The 21,066-nt window shown below is 43.3% G+C and overlaps 1 protein-coding gene across 9 annotated transcripts in view; it reads right to left on the bottom strand.

The window, feature by feature from the left end:
* INPP4B (inositol polyphosphate-4-phosphatase type II B) overlaps positions 1–21,066 on the bottom strand; it is a 700,458-nt gene that overhangs the window by 249,051 nt on the left and 430,341 nt on the right. For 7 of the 9 annotated variants that reach the window (XM_044300592.1, XM_044300585.1, XM_044300600.1 and 4 more), the window contains one exon: positions 9,957–10,068. In XM_044300592.1, the coding sequence (XP_044156527.1) occupies positions 9,957–10,068 (112 nt within the window). Of the gene's footprint in view, positions 1–9,956; positions 10,069–10,193; positions 10,273–11,169; positions 11,216–21,066 lie in introns of those variants that run through there. The other 2 variants (XM_044300642.1, XM_044300651.1) reach the window with 2 other exon arrangements.

Genomic DNA, 21,066 nt, shown 5'->3' with positions numbered 1-21,066 from the left:
AGAGGAGAAAGGTCCCGTAACAGACAATCTGGCTTCATGACAGCAGAGAATCAGTCTGCATGTCATAGCAGAGAATCAGGCTTCACGTCAGCCACCACTGCAACAGTCCATTGTCATAAATTTAGGCCCAGCACCCAGGCAGAGGAGAGAGGTCCCGTAACAGAGGATCTGGCTTCATGTCAGCAGAGAATCAGTCTGCATGTCATAGCAGAGAATGAGGCTTCACGTCAGCCACCACTGCAACAGTCCATTGGCATATATTTAGGCCCAGCACACACACAGGCAGAGGAGAGAGGTCCCGTAACAGACAATCTGGCTTCATGTCAGCAGAGAATTAGTCTGCATGTCATAGCAGAGAATGAGGCTTCACGTCACCCACCACTGCAACAGTCCATTGGCATATATTCAGGCCCAGCACCCAGGCAGAGGAGAGAGGTCCCGTAACAGAGGATCTGGCTTCATGTCAGCAGAGAATCAGTCTGCATGTCATAGCAGAGAATGAGGCTTCACGTCAGCCACCACTGCAACAGTCCATTGTCATAAATTTAGGCCCAGCACCCAGGCAGAGGAGAGAGGTCCCGTAAAAGAGGATCTGGCTTCATGTCAGCAGAGAATCAGTCTGCATGTCATAGCAGAGAATCAGGCTTCACGTCAGCCACCACTGCAACAGTCCATTGTCATAAATTTAGGCCCAGCACCCAGGCAGAGGAGAGAGGTCCCGTAACAGAGGATCTGGCTTCATGTCAGCAGAGAATCAGTCTGCATGTCATAGCAGAGAATCAGGCTTCACGTCAGCCACCACTGCAACAGTCCATTGTCATAAATTTAGGCCCAGCACCCAGGCAGAGGAGAGAGGTCCCGTAACAGAGGATCTGGCTTCATGTCAGCAGAGAATCAGTCTGCATGTCATAGCAGAGAATCAGGCTTCACGTCAGCCACCACTGCAACAGTCCATTGTCATAAATTTAGGCCCAGCACCCAGGCAGAGGAGAGAGGTCCCGTAACAGACAATCTGGCTTCATGTCAGCAGAGAATTAGTCTGCATGTCATAGCAGAGAATCAGGCTTCATGTCAGCCACCACTGCAACAGTCCATTGGCATATATTTAGGCCTAGCACACAGGCAGAGGAGAGGTTCATTCAACTTTGGGTAGCATCGCAATATAATGGTAAAATGAAAATAAAAATAGGATTGAATGAGGAAGTGCCCTGGAGTCCAATAATATATGGTTATGGGGAGGTAGTTAATGTCTAATCTGGACAAGGGACGGACAGGTCCTGTGGGATCCATGCCTGGTTCATTTTTATGAACGTCAGCTTGTCCACATTGGCTGTAGACAGGCGGCTGCGTTTGTCTGTAATGACGCCCCCTGCCGTGCTGAATACACGTTCAGACAAAACGCTGGCTGCCGGGCAGGCCAGCACCTCCAAGGCATAAAAGGCTAGCTCTGGCCACGTGGACAATTTAGAGACCCAGAAGTTGAATGGGGCCGAACCATCAGTCAGTACGTGGAGGGGTGTGCACACGTACTGTTCCACCATGTTAGTGAAATGTTGCCTCCTGCTAACACGTTGCGTATCAGGTGGTGGTGCAGTTAGCTGTGGCGTGTTGACAAAAGTTTTCCACATCTCTGCCATGCTAACCCTGCCCTCAGAGGAGCTGGCCGTGACACAGCTGCCTTGGCGACCTCTTGCTCCTCCTCTGCCTTGGCCTTGGGCTTCCACTTGTTCCCCTGTGACATTTGGGAATGCTCTCAGTAGCGCGTCTACCAACGTGCGCTTGTACTCGCGCATCTTCCTATCACGCTCCAGTGCAGGAAGTAAGGTGGGCACATTGTCTTTGTAGCGTGGATCCAGCAGGGTGGCAACCCAGTAGTCCGCACAGGTTAAAATGTGGGCAACTCTGCTGTCGTTGCGCAGGCACTGCAGCATGTAGTCGCTCATGTGTGCCAGGCTGCCCAGGGGTAAGGACAAGCTGTCCTCTGTGGGAGGCGTATCGTCATCGTCCTGCCTTTCCCCCCAGCCACGCACCAGTGATGGACCCGAGCTGCGTTGGGTGCCACCCCGCTGTGACCATGCTTCATCCTCATCCTCCTCCACCTCCTCCTCATCCTCGTCCTCCTCGTCCTCCAGTAGTGGGCCCTGGCTGGCCACATTTGTACCTGGCCTCTGCTGTTGCAAAAAACCTCCCTCTGAGTCACTTCGAAGAGACTGGCCTGAAAGTGCTAAAAATGACCCCTCTTCCTCATCCTCCTCCTCCTCCTCCTGGGCCACCTCCTGTTCCATCATCGCCCTAAGTGTTTTCTCAAGGAGACATAGAAGTGGTATTGTAACGCTGATAACGGTGTCATCGCCACTGGCCATGTTGGTGGAGTACTCGAAACAGCGCAACAGGGCACACAGGTCTCGCATGGAGGCCCAGTCATTGGTGGTGAAGTGGTGCTGTTCTGTAGTGCGACTGACCCGTGCGTGCTGCAGCTGAAACTCCACTATGGCCTGCTGCTGCTCGCACAGTCTGTCCAGCATGTGCAAGGTGGAGTTCCACCTGGTGGGCACGTCGCATATGAGGCGGTGAGCGGGAAGGCCGAAGTTACGCTGTAGCGCAGACAGGCGAGCAGCGGCAGGATGTGAACGCCGGAAGCGCGAACAGACGGCCCGCACTTTATGCAGCAGCTCTGACATGTCGGGGTAGTTGTGAATGAACTTCTGCACCACCAAATTCAGCACATGCGCCAAGCAAGGGATGTGCGTCAAATTGGCTAGTCCCAGAGCTGCAACGAGATTTCGCCCATTATCACACACCACCAGGCCGGGCTTGAGGCTCACCGGCAGCAACCACTCGTCGGTCTGTTGTTCAATACCCCGCCACAACTCCTGTGCGGTGTGGGGCCTGTCCCCCAAACATATGAGTTTCAGAATGGCCTGCTGACGTTTACCCCGGGCTGTGCTGAAGTTGGTGGTGAAGGTGTGTGGCTGACTGGATGAGCAGGTGGAAGAAGAGGAGGAGGAAGCCGAGAAGGAGGAGGTGGCAACAGGAGGCAAAGAATGTTGCCCTGCGATCCTTGGCGGCGGCAGGACGTGCGCCAAACAGCTCTCCGCCTGGGGCCCAGCTGCCACTACATTTACCCAGTGTGCAGTTAGGGAGATATAGCGTCCCTGGCCGTGCTTACTGGTCCACGTATCTGTGGTTAGGTGGACCTTGCTACAGATGGCGTTGCGCAGTGCACACTTGATTTTATCGGATACTTGGTTGTGCAGGGAAGGCACGGCTCTCTTGGAGAAGTAGTGCCGGCTGGGAACAACATACTGTGGGACAGCAAGCGACATGAGCTGTTTGAAGCTGTCTGTGTCCACCAGCCTAAATGACAGCATTTCATAGGCCAGTAGTTTAGAAATGCTGGCATTCAGGGCCAGGGATCGAGGGTGGCTAGGTGGGAATTTACGCTTTCTATCAAATGTTTGTGAGATGGAGAGCTGAACGCTGGCGTGTGACATGGTTGAGACGCTTGGTGACGGAGGTGGTGGTGGTGGTGTTGGTGGTACATCCCCTGTTTGCTGGGCGGCAGGTGCCAACGTTCCTCCAGAGGCGGAGGAAGAGGCCGAGGCGGCAGCAGCAGAATAGGCCGAGGCGGCAGCAGCAGAAGAGGTAGCAGGGGGAGCCTGAGTGACTTCCTTGGTTTTAAGGTGTTTACTCCACTGCAGTTCATGCTTTGCATGCAGGTGCCTGGTCATGCAGGTTGTGCTCAGGTTCAGAACGTTAATGCCTCGCTTCAGGCTCTGATGGCACAGCGTGCAAACCACTCGGGTCTTGTCGTCAGCACATTGTTTGAAGAAGTGCCATGCCAGGGAACTCCTTGAAGCTGCCTTTGGGGTGCTCGGTCCCAGATGGCGGCGGTCAGTAGCAGGCGGAGTCTCTTGGCGGCGGGTGTTCTGCTTTTGCCCACTGCTCCCTCTTTTGCTACGCTGTTGGCTCGGTCTCACCACTGCCTCTTCCTCCGAACTGTGAAAGTCAGTGGCACGACCTTCATTCCATGTGGGGTCTAGGACCTCATCGTCCCCTGCATCGTCTTCCACCCAGTCTTGATCCCTGACCTCCTGTTCAGTCTGCACACTGCAGAAAGACGCAGCAGTTGGCACCTGTGTTTCGTCATCATCAGAGACATGCTGAGGTGGTATTCCCATGTCCTCATCATCAGGAAACATAAGTGGTTGTGCGTCAGTGCATTCTATGTCTTTCACCGCTGGGGAAGGGCTAGGTGGATGCCCTTGGGAAACCCTGCCAGCGGAGTCTTCAAACAGCATAAGAGACTGCTGCATAACTTGAGGCTGAGACAGTTTCCCTGGTATGCATGGGGGTGATGTGACAGACTGATGGGGTTGGTTTTCAGGCGCCATCTGTGCGCTTTCTGCAGAAGACTGGGTGGGAGATAATGTGAACGTGCTGGATCCACTGTCGGCCACCCAATTGACTAATGCCTGTACCTGCTCAGGCCTTACCATCCTTAGAACGGCATTGGGCCCCACCATATATCGCTGTAAATTCTGGCGGCTACTGGGACCTGAGGTAGTTGGTACACTAGGACGTGTGGATGTGGCAGAACGGCCACGTCCTCTCCCAGCACCAGAGGGTCCACTAACACCACCACGACCATGTCCACGTCCGCGTCCCTTACTAGATGTTTTTCTCATTGTTATGGTTCACCACAACAACAAATATATTATTTGGCCCAATGTATTGTATTCAAATTCAGCGGGATATAAATTTGAGGCCTAGTATTTAGGCGCTGGGTGACCGGTATGGATTTAGTGACAGAATTAGACTTGGAAATGCACAGAAGCGTGTGTGTGAAGTTATTCTGAATGACCCAATGTGCACCTTGAATATTATATACCCTTTTTGGGATAGATTTCAAATAGCTCTGATATAGCAGGAACCACTAAATTATGAAATTGCTAAATTGGGAATTGTACTTCAACCCAGAACAAAAAATGTGCTTTGACGGGCACTAAATAACTTTCCCAGCTACAACAGGACAGCGGTAACGAGAGATTTAGAGGGATTTAAATTTGAGGCCTAGTATTTAGGCGCTGGGTCACCGGTATGGATTTAGTGACAGAATTAGACTTGGAAATGCACAGAAGCGTGTGTGTGAAGTTATTCTGAATGACCCTATGTGCACCTTCAATATTATATACCCTTTTAGGGATAGATTTCAAATAGCTCTGATATAGCAGAAACCACTAAATTATGAAATTGCTAAATTGGGAATTGTACTTCAACCCAGAACAAAAAATGTGCTTTGACGGACACTAAATATCTTGCCCAGCAACAACAGTACAGCGGTGGGTAACGAGAGATTTAGAGGGATTTAAATTTGAGGCCTAGTATTTAGGCGCTGGGTCACCGGTATGGATTTAGTGACAGAATTAGACTTGGAAATGCACAGAAGCGTGTGTGTGAAGTTATTCTGAATGACCCTATGTGCACCTTCAATATTATATACCCTTTTAGGGATAGATTTCAAATAGCTCTGATATAGCAGAAACCACTAAATTATGAAATTGCTAAATTGGGAATTGTACTTCAACCCAGAACAAAAAATGTGCTTTGACGGACACTAAATATCTTGCCCAGCAACAACAGTACAGCGGTGGGTAACGAGAGATTTAGAGGGATTTAAATTTGAGGCCTAGTATTTAGGCGCTGGGTCACCGGTATGGATTTAGTGACAGAATTAGACTTGGAAATGCACAGAAGCGTGTGTGTGAAGTTATTCTGAATGACCCAATGTGCACCTTCAATATTATATACCCTTTTAGGGATAGATTTCAAATAGCTCTGATATAGCAGAAACCACTAAATTATGAAATTGCTAAATTGGGAATTGTACTTCAACCCAGAACAAAAAATGTGCTTTGACGGACACTAAATATCTTGCCCAGCAACAACAGTACAGCGGTAACGAGAGATTTAGAGGGATTTAAATTTGAGGCCTAGTATTTAGGCGCTGGGTGACAGGTATGGGTTTAGTGACAGAATTAGACTTGGAAATGCACAGAAGCGTGTGTGTGAAGTTATTCTGAATGACCCAATGTGCACCTTCAATATTATATACCCTTTTAGGGATAGATTTCAAATAGCTCTGATATAGCAGAAACCACTAAATTATGAAATTGCTAAATTGGGAATTGTACTTCAACCCAGAACAAAAAATGTGCTTTGACGGACACTAAATATCTTGCCCAGCAACAACAGTACAGCGGTAACGAGAGATTTAGAGGGATTTAAATTTGAGGCCTAGTATTTAGGCGCTGGGTGACAGGTATGGGTTTAGTGACAGAATTAGACTTGGAAATACACAGTAGCGGGTGTGTGTGAAGTTATTCTGAATGACCCAATGTGCACCTTCAATATTATATACCCTTTTTGGGATAGATTTCAAATAGCTCTGATATAGCAGGAACCACTAAATTATGAAATTGCTAAATTGGGAATTGTACTTCAACCCAGAACAAAAAATGTGCTTTGACGGACACTAAATATCTTGCCCAGCAACAACAGTACAGCGGTAACGAGAGATTTAGAGGGATTTAAATTTGAGGCCTAGTATTTAGGCGCTGGGTCACCGGTATGGATTTAGTGACAGAATTAGACTTGGAAATGCACAGAAGCGTGTGTGTGAAGTTATTCTGAATGATCCTATGTGCACCTTCAATATTATATACCCTTTTAGGGATAGATTTCAAATAGCTCTGATATAGCAGAAACCACTAAATTATGAAATTGCTAAATTGGGAATTGTACTTCAACCCAGAACAAAAAATGTGCTTTGACGGACACTAAATATCTTGCCCAGCAACAACAGTACAGCGGTGGGTAACGAGAGATTTAGAGGGATTTAAATTTGAGGCCTAGTATTTAGGCGCTGGGTCACCGGTATGGATTTAGTGACAGAATTAGACTTGGAAATGCACAGAAGCGTGTGTGTGAAGTTATTCTGAATGACCCTATGTGCACCTTCAATATTATATACCCTTTTAGGGATAGATTTCAAATAGCTCTGATATAGCAGAAACCACTAAATTATGAAATTGCTAAATTGGGAATTGTACTTCAACCCAGAACAAAAAATGTGCTTTGACGGACACTAAATATCTTGCCCAGCAACAACAGTACAGCGGTGGGTAACGAGAGATTTAGAGGGATTTAAATTTGAGGCCTAGTATTTAGGCGCTGGGTCACCGGTATGGATTTAGTGACAGAATTAGACTTGGAAATGCACAGAAGCGTGTGTGTGAAGTTATTCTGAATGACCCAATGTGCACCTTCAATATTATATACCCTTTTAGGGATAGATTTCAAATAGCTCTGATATAGCAGAAACCACTAAATTATGAAATTGCTAAATTGGGAATTGTACTTCAACCCAGAACAAAAAATGTGCTTTGACGGACACTAAATATCTTGCCCAGCAACAACAGTACAGCGGTGGGTAACGAGAGATTTAGAGGGATTTAAATTTGAGGCCTAGTATTTAGGCGCTGGGTGACAGGTATGGGTTTAGTGACAGAATTAGACTTGGAAATACACAGTAGCGGGTGTGTGTGAAGTTATTCTGAATGACCCAATGTGCACCTTCAATATTATATACCCTTTTAGGGATAGATTCCAAATAGCTCTGATATAGCAGGAACCACTAAATTATGAAATTGCTAAATTGGGAATTGTACTTCAACCCAGAACAAAAAATGTGCTTTGACGGACACTAAATATCTTGCCCAGCAACAACAGTACAGCGGTAACGAGAGATTTAGAGGGATTTAAATTTGAGGCCTAGTATTTAGGCGCTGGGTGACAGGTATGGGTTTAGTGACAGAATTAGACTTGGAAATACACAGTAGCGGGTGTGTGTGAAGTTATTCTGAATGACCCAATGTGCACCTTCAATATTATATACCCTTTTTGGGATAGATTTCAAATAGCTCTGATATAGCAGGAACCACTAAATTATGAAATTGCTAAATTGGGAATTGTATTTCAACCCAGAACAAGAAATGTGCTTGAACGGACACTAAATAACTCGCCCAGCTACAGCACTAGGGACAGATTTAGCTGGATATAAATTTGAGGCCTAGTATTTAGGCGCTGGGTGACCGGTATGGATTTAGTGACAGAATTAGACTGGGATATGGCCAAAAAATAAACAGACTATTGCTGGTTAAATGCACTTGGTGTGACAGCTTCACCCTGATGTAGGCTTTAGCCAAAAAACAACCACACCATTGAGGGTTAAATGCACTTGGTGACAGGCGCAGCTTGCCCCTGATTTTGTATATGGCCAAAAAATGAACAGACTATTGCTGGTTAAATGCACTTGGTGTGACAGCTTCACCCTGATGTAGGCTTTAGCTAAAAAACAACCACACCATTGAGGGTTAAATGCACTTGGTGACAGGCGCAGCTTGCCCCTGATTTTGTATATGGCCAAAAAATGAACAGACTATTGCTGGTTAAATGCACTTGGTGTGACAGCTTCACCCTGATGTAGGCTTTAGCCAAAAAACAACCACACCATTGAGGGTTAAATGCACTTGGTGACAGGCGCAGCTTGCCCCTGATTTTGTATATGGCCAAAAAATGAACAGACTATTGCTGGTTAAATGCACTTGGTGTGACAGCTTCACCCTGATGTAGGCTTTAGCCAAAAAACAACCACACCATTGAGGGTTAAATGCACTTGGTCGCAGCTTGTGCTGGCGCACCACAAGACACAAAATGGCCGCCGATCACCCCAGAAAAATGAGACTGACAAACGGTCTGTGCAGCCTAAAAACAGTGAGCAATTGAGGATCAGCAGCTCAATGATCCACAGCTGCAGATCGATCAGTTAATCAAGTCCTTTGGAGGAGTTAATCTGCCTAATCTCGCCCTACTGTCGCAGCCGCAACCTCTCCCTACGCTAATCAGAGCAGAGTGACGGGCGGCGCTATGTGACTCCAGCTTAAATAGAGGCTGGGTCACATGGTGCTCTGGCCAATCACAGCCATGCCAATAGTAGGCATGGCTGTGATGGCCTCTTGGGGCAAGTAGTATGACGCTTGTTGATTGGCTGCTTTGCAGCCTTTCAAAAAGCGCCAAGAAAGCGTCACAAAAGCGCCAAGAAAGCGACGAACACCGAAACCGAACCCGGACTTTTACGAAAATGTCCGGGTTCGGGTCCGTGTCACGGACACCCCAAAATTCGGTACGAACCCGAACTATACAGTTCGAGTTCGCTCATCCCTATTCATGAATTAAAGATCTTTTTTTTTAAATGTTCCCAAAAAGATCTTTCGTCCATTGCACAGTTTCATTGAACATGAGTCTGAATACTGTAATGACCAATATAGAAAGAAATATGTATGACCTGTCTGTGAAATAACGGTTTACCAGATTGTTCAACTGCTGTTCAACCATTAACCAACTTCTGTCTAATGTGTAGGCCACCTTAAAGGGGTTCTGTGGGAATAATGTAAAATGGCCACCAGTAGCCTGTCCTAGAATGTGAGCAGGACTGGTTGCCTCCACTTTCAGAGCTGCCTAGGGAGTGAGGGGGCATGGTCTCACTCCACACTCCACTCCACTTGCATATACTACATAATGGTGAGCGTTCCTGTCAGGCTGCTCAGCCATGATGGCATATCAAAGCAGGATCACATCATCTACTGTAAAGCAGTGTATTGTGTAGCGAGGCCCTGCCCCCTCACCCTCCCTAGGCAGCTCTGCAAGTGGACGCAACCAGTCCTGCTCACAGACTAGGGTAAATTGCTGGCGGCCATTTTAAATAATTCCCAGAGAACCCCTTTAAGGGACTCCAGCTTCATTTCTGTTTAGAACAAAAGTTAATTACATGTATTTGCTATTCAATCCAAGATACTTTCTAATGTCATTTGTGCCAGGTATTAATGAGTGTCTACCTTTTGTCCTTGTGCATCTGTTGTGATGTGATCCGCCTCCCCATTCTGAATCTCCCCCATGTTCACCAGACTCACTTCAATTCTGCCAATTTTCTTTCCACCATTTAAGGTCCTGAAAAATAAAAAGTTAGACGTTTAAATATCTGGACAAATGTATGATTCGTCAGTGGTAAGTGTCAGTCACTGTCAAATAGCATTCCACGTGAATGTAAGGATTATCCTGCATAAAAAACTGACCTTTATTCACTTTGAGAAAGAGAAGTAGGTAAAGTAAGAGAAGGCAAACAAGGGAACCATATTACTTGTCCATTTCCAGAAATTGTTTTCAGGTGTATGATTTTATTATGCTTATTAGATTATAGACGTGATCATTCTTTTCCCAGAAACATGGCTCCACCTAGTTCTGTCAACAGATATGGCCGCTATGATGAAATGGAACAATACGAACTGATCTAACTTGCTGGTCCTGCTTCAATCGTGTCCTAGATAACCATGAGTAATGTAAGTTGTCATCATTCTACAAACCTATCAGACAAGCTGTACCAAAGAAGCTTTGTAGGGAACTTGTCAAGGGGAACACGGTGTCTGAGCTGAAGACGGCATGTTATAGAGCAGGAGGAGCTGAGCAGATGGATATATCGTTTTATGGGAAAAGATTCAGCAGCACTTGTAATCTATTATTGGCGGTATTGTCAACGATTTGCAGCCTTCTTTGTACATACAGCGATAACCGTCAACCAGTGGGTAAAGCTGATAAAATATTAGGCAGCTCACCACACAAATGTAATAACAAGGTAAATACTGAGTGCACTACAAGTACCTAGGAACCAAAAAAAGTACAATGAATATATTAAATATGTAGGCTCTCAAGGTATATAGTACCACAAATAGGAAATTAAACAAATTATTTATGAACTCCTACATGCATACAATGTACATAAAACATAATAAAAATAATATAACAAAATGATAAAAAAAATACCAGCAAGATTCCCTGACACACTGTAATAAAGTTCCTTGTGTGATTCACACAGTCAGGTATATCTAACGCCCGATATAAGATTCAATAGCAGTGTCGTACTTGCAATAATGAAGAAACTAGTTGATACTGTCTGACAATAAATGTATCAAAATGGTTGTTTACTATACTGCAATATGTATGTCTGCAGCTGTCCACTTTAAAACTGCACACCGTCTCAAGACGGTAACTTACTGTGCCATGTCATGTGGATCTGCAGCGTCTTACAGTGAGTCTGTGCACCGAATGCAGCCTCGCCATCTCATAATTGACTATGAATAGGTGTGCCAGTTCCCAAGTTTTCCTTGATACTGGCTTGACGCTATAAGATGTGTTCAGACATACTGGCTGAATAGTTTAGTTTGGAAACTGATTGGTGTCCACAAAATGGAAAAGAATAGGACATAGAAATAAATAGGTCTGTTTGCGATCCACAAAAAATGCAACTCGGATGCAAACCCAAAATATGGTTGTGTGTATGAGGCCTTAAATAAACCAAAATTCATTTTCATAAAAGCGGTGCTTCGTTGTACAATCATAACTGTGAAGAAACAGGTCTTTTTGGGGCTTTCCTAATGTCTCTTTTAGCCATATTATTCTCTGTTTCAGCTGCAGGGCTAGATGCATTTCACTCAGAAGCAGGGGGCAGATCCCTTCTGTAAAATCTGCCAGCACTGTACTGCTGTGACGTATTTTCCCTTACTTTTCACTATGTTTGTTTTCTTCAAGGAAGCTTCGATGCTAAGGAGGGAGAGATCAGACATACAGGAGCTTCTCTGCTTTTCAGAAGCAGTGTAGAAGCAGTTATTTTATCATGCTCATGATCTCCGCTAGCTCTGGCACCCCCACATTTCCTACAAATTAGGTGGAAGTGAGACCCCTGATGGCTATGACTTTACAGCTTTTTTTCAGGTGGATGCAGGCATATTTTGTAAATGAAGTGATTTAGAAATTTGCTAGGGGCACCATTCTCTATTAAATGAAATGAAATTGTGTGACAGTACAGTGACTCTTTTACTTATCAGCACAGTAGTATCAATACAATATATTACTGTATGAGTTGGACTAATAAATGCATTATACTATGGTATATTATATGTAGAGAAAGCATATTGAGAAAATCTATTAGTATCACTGTCGTGTACCTTTCTGCAGATAGAAACAGATCAAGCATGTGACATCATCAGCTGCAGTTATTTATTTCATCCTATTTGTATCGTAGCCATCTGCTGAAGGTCACCACTGAGCTGATTGCATGCAGGGCATGGGACTTTAATTTCACACTCTACATACAGCTTGTACTCTAATACAACGGCATATTCTGGGTTTCAAGATTTATCCACAATCTCAGTTTCTAGGAACTGGGAAAGAAATATATAGCTATATGCTGTTTTATAAAATCAGAGAGCAAGGAAATGAAGTCCAGAGGCATAGCAGAATAAACACATCATACAAGAAATACAGAATACATGAGCACCTTTGATTGCAGAAGATATGAATGTATTTTCTTGGCAATTTAGTAAAACCTTATCATACATTAAAATCTACATATTTACTAAAATATGGAGATGTTGACAAAAACATCCAATCAGCTACTGCAGGTATTTCTCCAACAGCATGGCTTCTAGTTGAGAATACCATACATAAGTCATCAGAAGGAGCATTTCCTAAAGATAAACTTCACCTTAAGAAATCAGGCAGGGAGAGGTACATTAGAGACCTCATGGTCCTCTATGGGAATCCTATTCCAACCATGTTTCTGAGGCCTTACAGAAACATGTTTTCCTTTGCATTTATTATTTTCAGCAAATTAATTAAAAATGAATAGATTGGCTACAGGTGCCTGAGTCCCCAGAACACATTTGTATACGTAGTGTGAAAGCACGTCAAGCATAATCATAGGTCTTTATTTACCTAAAAGAGTCCAAGAGTGTCCTATTGACCTCCACTGGTATACGTTGGTATACCTTATTTTGCTTTATAGAATAGCGTAATTAACCTCGCTATTTTTCTACTGACATATCCATTAAAGGGGTTTTCCAGGATATTTATACTGATCATCAATATGAGATTGGCAGGTAATTCCCACTGCCGCGAAGCAAAATTCCCTCGTGCTTCGTAGTAGCGAATCGATTTAACCAGAAACAGTGCAAAAAAATAAATGTACTTACCTGCTCCATCTTGCTTATAGATCTCAGCTGAAATCCTGCGTGCAGTGACGTATGATGTCACCAAGCCAACGTGATGACGTAATCTCGGGCCGCGTGAGATGTCGCAACAGCTCTTCAAGCAAGATGGCGACGGCTGGCCCGTCGCGAACAAATGGAGCAGGCAAGTATGATTTTTTATTTATTTTTTACATTTTACACCATGTTATGTATATCAGATGCCACAAGGGGTACAATGATGGGGGAGGAGCAATTGCCGTTCCCTGTCATTGCACCCACTACTTACAAAGAAATTCACTTTGTGGCAAAGTAATTGAACTGAATACCTACACAGCGGCATCTGTCTGAAGCATGCAGTGGAAAATCCCCCCTGGTTTGCAAATTCCCTTTTTACAAAAAAAAAAAACAGCTGTCTGCACAAGGCTATAATCCTAAATAATGTTTCAAGGCTTGTTTTGAAAGGTTGATCACTGAGTATAGGGTAGCTGCATTCCAAAAGATAGCACTAGAAGCACAGCTTCCTCTTTTCTTTGGGAAACACCACTAACTTTCGGACCATTTTTAATTGACAAACACAGCCATTGGTTGTTGGTCCAAAGGAACTTTAACTGAGTTTCTAGTTAACTTTAAGGTATTAGCAACATTTACCCTAATATATGAGTACAGTTATTTCTGCTCCATTAGATTTGTGTGCATGCCAAAAATTAAATGAATTAGTCTACCTGCATCAACAGTAGTTATAATGCCCTTCTGTATTGCCCCCAGTAGGTATTATTCACTCTGTAATAGCCCAGTAGTAAAAGTATCCCCTGTAGTGCCCCAGTAGTTATAATACCCTTCTGTAGTGCCCCCAATAAGTATAATGCACCCGGTAGTACCCCAGTAGTCATAGTGCCCCCTGTAGTACCCCAGTACTTATAGTATGCCCAGTAGTGCCCCCTATAGGTATATTGCCCCCCACATAGTGCCCTTAGTAGGTAAATGCCCCTTCAGTGCACCCAGTATTTACAGAGCCCTCCACACACACACACATTGTGCCCCAGCATGTGTATTTTCAATTTAGCGCCCCCAGTACTTACAGATCCACCCCACACACAGGCACATCCATTTTGTGCCCTCAGTATTTACAGAGCTCCCAATGTCATCAAAAATAAAAATACTCACCTGACTTGCTGCAGCTGTATGCAATGCAAGCCACATACCTCTTCCAGCCTGCAGCCTGAGTAGCCTGCTTCTGGACTCAGGTGGTCACACTGAGGTCTTCACATTACCAGAACCCGGCACATTGGCACCAGGGGCTGATCAGAACTGCGAGCATGATAGAAATCTTATATGTCTACTGTAACTGGGTGAGGGAGGCTAAAATAGGGAGATTCCTTGTAAAATCATGTCTGGGTGGGTGGAGGCAGACACCTCCCCTCGTGAATACAGTGTACGTTGCGTATATGTAACTTCAATGCCCATGTAGTGAATGGGGTAATACTGTGAAAAATTCTGCTACCTTTAAGAGGGAATCTGCAAACATGGAAATCCCCTATCACCAAAACCAATACAATGGCTAAAATGATTCATTCCAAATGTTATTTTTATCTTCTCACTAGAATTTCCTTGCCTTGCAGCCAAACCAGCAAAGGAGCTTCAGCACACAGAGACTACTTAGATAAAAGTTACATATTCAAACTTTTCTCACTTTTCCATCCATTACATTAGTTTGCAGGGGGAAAACATAATGGCAATTCCTTTTAAGAGCTGAAGGCACATAACTGCTGGATGAGTATGGCGAGTATCAAAAAAGCTTGATCAAGGATAAATATACATGCAATTGAAGCAAGGAATCATTAACCCTTTAGTGACCACCAATAAGCCTTTTTACAACAGTCATTAAAGGGCCTTAAGCTAAGCCACTGCCTTTTGATGGTGTTCTAGTCTTCCATGCAGCAGAAAACAGGAGTTTGCCTCTCACATGACAGACAGGCTCCTGCTCTAATGGCCTGCAGGTCTGCCCACAGTTTATCCCTTAGGCTGTGCCAGAGCTGCGGCCTAATAGAGTGCCTGAGAGTTCATTACTAATAGTGTTGAGCACGAATATTCGAAAAGCTAATTTTTATCTCGAATATCGTCACTTCGAGAATATTTAGAATATAGTGCTATATATTAGTTATATTGAATATTCGTCATTTTTTCCATCTGAACACACGAATCGTGGCCCACAAGCAACTTAAGCAGGAAGGAATCATGTTTTCATATGGAAAAAAATAATTGACAAATAATCTAAAAAACAAATATATAGCACTATATTCAATATAGTACTATATATTCGTATTTTAGAATATTCGTCATTTTTCTCCATCTGAAGTGTTCACTTCAGATGGAAAAAAATGATGAATATTCTAAAAAACTAATATATAGAACTATATTGTTTATAGTGCTATATATTCGTTTTTTTGAATATTTGTCATTTTGTTCTATCTGAAGTCATGATTCCTCCCTGCTTAAGTTGCTTGTGGGCCAATGACTCATTGGCCTACAAGCAAGAAGCAGGGATAAATCATGTGTTCAGATGGAAAAAATAGCGAATATTCTAAAAAACAAATATATATTCTATAGTGCTATATATTTGTTTTTGACCCAAGCCTGTACTGAGCGCGTAATAGTCGCATATTAAGCGATCATTACCTTGCCGATTTTTTTGTAAAAAAAAATAATGTAGAATAGAACGAATATTCGAATTTGCGAATATTCTAAAAAATATTTGTGAAATATCACAAATTCTAATATGACACCTGCTGCTCATCACTAACAGTGTATTATGGAAGCAACTGGTGGATGTCCCCTTGTTTTAGGCTACTTTCACACTAGCGTTTGATCGGATCCGTTCTGAACGGATCCGATCATATTAATGCAGACGGAGGCTCCGTTCAGAACGGATCCGTCTGCATTATTTTAGCATATAAACAGCTAAGTGTGAAAATAGCCTCGGACGGATCCGTCCAGACTTTCAATGTAAAGTCAATGGGGGACGGATCCGCTTGAAGATTGAGCCATATTGTGGCATCTTCAAACGGATCCGTCCCCATTGACTTACATTGTAAGTCTGGACGGATCCGCACGCCTCCGCACGGCCAGGCGGACACCCGAACGCTGCAAGTAGCGTTCAGCTGTCCGCCTGTCCGTGCGGAGGCGAGCGGAGCGGAGGCTGAACGCCGCCAGACTGATGCAGTCTGAGCGGATCCGCTCCATTCAGACTGCATCAGGGCTGGACGGCTGCGTTCGGGTCCGCTCGTGAGCCCCTTCAAACGGAGCTCACGAGCGGACACCCGAACGCTAGTGTGAAAGCAGCCTTAGTAAAAAAAAATACAATTTCTAAGTTAAAGAAAATATACTTTATTTAAATTGAAAAACTGATTTTCAATGAAAAAAATTGCAAAAATAAAATCACCTCCACATATTTGGTATAGCTGCATCTGTAAGAACCCGAACTATACAATTATCACATTTTATCCTGCATGGTGAATACTGTAAAAAAAATGCCAGAATTGCAATTTTCTTAGCTTGTTCGCCAACAAAAATAGGAATAAAAAGTGATCTAAAAGTATTATGTACCCCAAAATGGTAACAATAAAAACTAAAAGATATATTGCAATGCAAAAACATTTTCTTAAAAAAAATAAAAATAAGGTTTCATTGTGCCAAAGTAGTAAAACTTAAAAAAACCTATATATTTATTTGGTATTGCTGTAATCACGTTGACCCAGACAAAAAATGTATCATGTTATTTTTGCCACAAAGTGAGTGTTGCTAAATTTACAACATAAATATTCATTTTTTTCCAAATCTACTCTACAAAGAGTTAATGCAAATTAACCCATGAGTTATGTGTACTCCCAAAATGGTGCCATTAAAAGCTACAATTTGTCCAGCAAAGAACAAGACCTGATAAGTCTCCAAAGAAAAATGTGATAGCTCTTGGAATGAGAGAATGAAAATATGAAAAAAAATGCTTGGTCACTAAGGGGCTAATGGAGCAATAGCCATTAAAGGCTTTATAGGTGGTGTTTTCTTTAATTCCTTGATAACTACAGTAACGGTATGGTGGGCAGTACACACATTACAGTTTTGTTGGGATGCATTGGGAAATACATTTTCCTAGTTTATTGGGCAATTACATAAAACCTTTGATCAAAATTGAATTGCCCTCTTGCATAAACAGATAGAGGACACCTTGCTGAAGCGTTGTTTATAGACCTTTAACCATCTGGTAGCTCATTTTAAAGTGAAGGCAGCAATCAACATCACACGACATGCTCTTCCTCACGACTTCTATGTAAGACAAATGCGTGCCATCTGTATAACGTATAATATCAACTCCAGCTTGAAAATTAACTTCCTTGAAAGTTAAAGCTACAAAACAAGACTTAATAGCGCACAACATTAATCTGACAGCCGACACTGGAAGGCTGTGGTGATGCGATACAGGACCACCAGCTGCAGTTAATGTTCCATGTGTCTCATTTATTGAAATTCCCATGTACAGTCCAACAATGGCGCAGATTCCAGTATTTAACTACGTTGGTCAATTAGACCGTCTACTAAACGCCAATATTGAGACATCACTCTACAAACAGGAACATAAATTACATGGGATTGTGGAACCACAGTAAAAAAAAAAAAAAAAAAAAAAAAAAAATCTTTTACTTGCGAATGCTACACACAAATCAACAAACGGCTCCATAAATGTCTAGGGAGCAGCCATCATTAGCTGTGTCAGACGCTGTGAATGTAAAGTACCCCCGATGCAGCGCCGCTATCCAAACAACAAACATGCCGTGCATTTCAAGCACATAAACCCGGGAATGTAAGATTAATGTCCTGTTGGGTCAGATTGAAAGGAAGTGTTTGTGCAAAATAATGAAGACGGAAAAAATAAAATAAAATCAAGAGGCGAGATTTTAAAGAAAGGAGAAGATGCATTCTTAAACCGTAAGTGTTGTCTTCAATATTTATTTGTTTCGCATTGAAGAACTAATTTTCACAGCTCAGCACTTATCTTGGAAGCCCTGCTGTGCTCATATAGCTGGAGAGGAAACAACTTGGCCTTGCCTCAAAAATTCTTTATTAGGAGTTTAGCAAAGGTAAACTTCCCGACAAAAAAAGTTCTTTCTTAGGATGTAAAGCATATTGTGGCACCTGTCACGGTTGGTAGATTTAATTCTATCCGGGGCAGAGTCTAATGAATATTAAGCAATTCCCGAACATTTGCTTGTGCAGATAACCCGGTATGCAACATTTAGTAGATCTAAGATGACTGCGCTTTGTTTATCACATGCCAAACTGTGCAGAGAACAGAAATAATAGTTCTGCAAGAGAGTTTTAAATGAAATATAAATTATTTACTTAGCTCCCAAACTCTGGATCACTGGCTGGGAGAGAGATAAAATGTCAATTTACTAAAAAGGGAAATGTGGCAGCCTCACAAGCTGAATACCAAAAAAAAAGACTTGGACCTGCATTTGACTGAATTTGTTTTACGAAGCAAACAAGAAATATGGCATCTAAAGATGAGCCATTCAAATCATCTCATCAGAGCTCTGCACCTGCGACGTGGTGCCCCCCCCAAGCCAAGGACACCCCCCCTGCTGCTTGATTGACAGGGCTGGACATCTCGACTGTCCCTGACAGTGTTGCATCTGAATAGCAGTGCAAGCGCACAGGTTCTGCTTCCGCTGCGCATGTACCGCTACACTTCTGGGTAGTGGCGCATGATCTATCTCAATAATCTGTTAAAGATACCCTGTCTTTCTATGATCGCTTTCTAAAGGCATGCAGACCCATTTTGAATGAATCAACATCACTGCATCTTCAGTTAGGGATTCCTTAGGGCTGTTTCACGTGAGCGAGTCCATTGCGGGAATCACCCTTCGTGTGTGAGTGTGATCCTCTGCTCTGGACTTGCAGGAGCGCACAGCATTATACTGACTTATAATGCTGTGTGCCTCTGCTTGACCTTATTTCTACAGAATCATACTGACAGTTTTATGTCACTATGATTCTGTGGAAAAAAGGCCATGCAGAGACACATAGCATTATAAATCATGATAATGCCGTGCGCTCCTGCAAGTCCAGAGCAGAGGATCACACTCACACACGGAGCGCGATTCCCGCAATGGACTCGCTCGTGTGAAACAGCCCTTAGGCCCCTTTCATACGGGCGAGTTTTCCGCGCGGATGCGATGCGTGAGTTGAACGCATTGCACCCGCACTGAATACCGACCCATTCATTTCTATGGGGCTGTTCACATGAGCGGTGATTTTCACGCATCACTTATGCGCTGCGTGAAAATCGCAGCATGCTCCTCTTTGTGCGTTGTGGTGCAATAATCCACGCAACGCAGGCCCCATAGAAGTGAATGGGGTTGCGTGAAAACCGCAAGCATCCGCAAGCAAGTACGGATGCAGTGCGATTTTCACGCATGGTTGCTAGGAGACGATCGGGATGGAGACCCGATCATTATTATATTCCCTTATAACATGGTTATAAGGGGAAATAATAGCATTCTGAATACAGAATGCATAGTAAAAATGCACTGGAAGGGTTAAAAAATAAATAAAAAGTAATTTAACTCGCCTTAATCCACTTGCTCGCGTAGCCCGGCATCCTCTTCTGTCTTCATCTGAGCTTTGTGCAGTAACAAGGACCTTTGGTGACGTCACAGTCATCACATGATCCATCACATGATCTTTTACCATCATGTGATGACTGTGACGTCACCAAAGGTCCTTGTTACTGCACAAAGCTCAGATGAAGACAGAAGAGGATGCCGGGCTACGCGAGCAAGTGGATTAAGGTGAGTTAAATTATTTTTTTTAACCCTTCCAGCGCAATTTGACTATGCATTCTGTATTCAGAATGCTATTATTTTCCCTTATAACCATGTTATAAGGGAAAATAATACAATCTACAGAACATCTAACCCAAGCCCAAACTTCTGGGTATCAAACACACGCAATTTTTCTCCCGCGAGTGCAAAACACATTACAATGTTTTGCACTCGCGCTGAAAAATTGTGAGTGTTCCCGCAACGCACCCGCACGTTTTCCCGCAACGCCCGTGTGAAAGAGGCCTTAGTCTCACTGCTTTTACAGTAAAGAATCCTCTAATTTGCTGGTATAGAAATCTTCTTTCCTCCAGGCAGAGTGAATGTCCTCCTATTTTAGGCATGAAAAGATCATAAGACAAACCTCTGTATTGATCTTTGCTATAATTTGACATAGGTACACACGAATTAGGGTGGGTTCACATCAAGTTTTTCCCATCCTTTTCACGTATACAAAACACGTTTACGTTAAACGGATGCCTCAGACTGAAGACATACAGTGGCATCTGTTCACCATAGAGTTACACTTAAAAAAAAATCATTTTTTTTATCATTGTTGAAAAAAAAAAGTATACATTTTTTTAACTGGACTGTGCAGGATACACGTACGTGGTGTGCTGATTTTTGTATCCTTTTTGTTTGTCGCGTATACGTCAAACGGAGACATAAAACGTGATGTGAACCCACTGTTAACTGTAAGCCAAATTAAATAATATTGTTTGCTAATCTTTCTGATTAAGTAATGATTTCTAGGGTAGAACTTGGTTTTAAATATGTATATCAAGCCACCGTTTTTTCATCCCTTTATTTCATTTGCCTTGGCAACAGCTTCCTGGCACAGATTGCTAATGTTCTCTTTGCCATCCATTATTAACCCAAGTGCTTTTCTATGGGAGCTTCCCCACCCACTTTGTGATATTTGCTCTGGAGTCCATGACTTCCCATTTGTCTACATTATACTTTATATATCACTTTTCAGTCCAGGTTTTTACCTACCTCTTTCTCTGTAATCTGAATATACAATGAAATTAAAAGGAGAAATTAATTTT

The sequence above is a fragment of the Bufo gargarizans genome, chromosome 1 (assembly GCF_014858855.1).
Source record: "Bufo gargarizans isolate SCDJY-AF-19 chromosome 1, ASM1485885v1, whole genome shotgun sequence".
Classification (NCBI taxonomy): Eukaryota; Metazoa; Chordata; class Amphibia; order Anura; family Bufonidae; genus Bufo; species Bufo gargarizans.
Note: the sequence above shows the minus strand (reverse complement) of the source record. Positions and strands in the feature narration are given on the sequence as shown.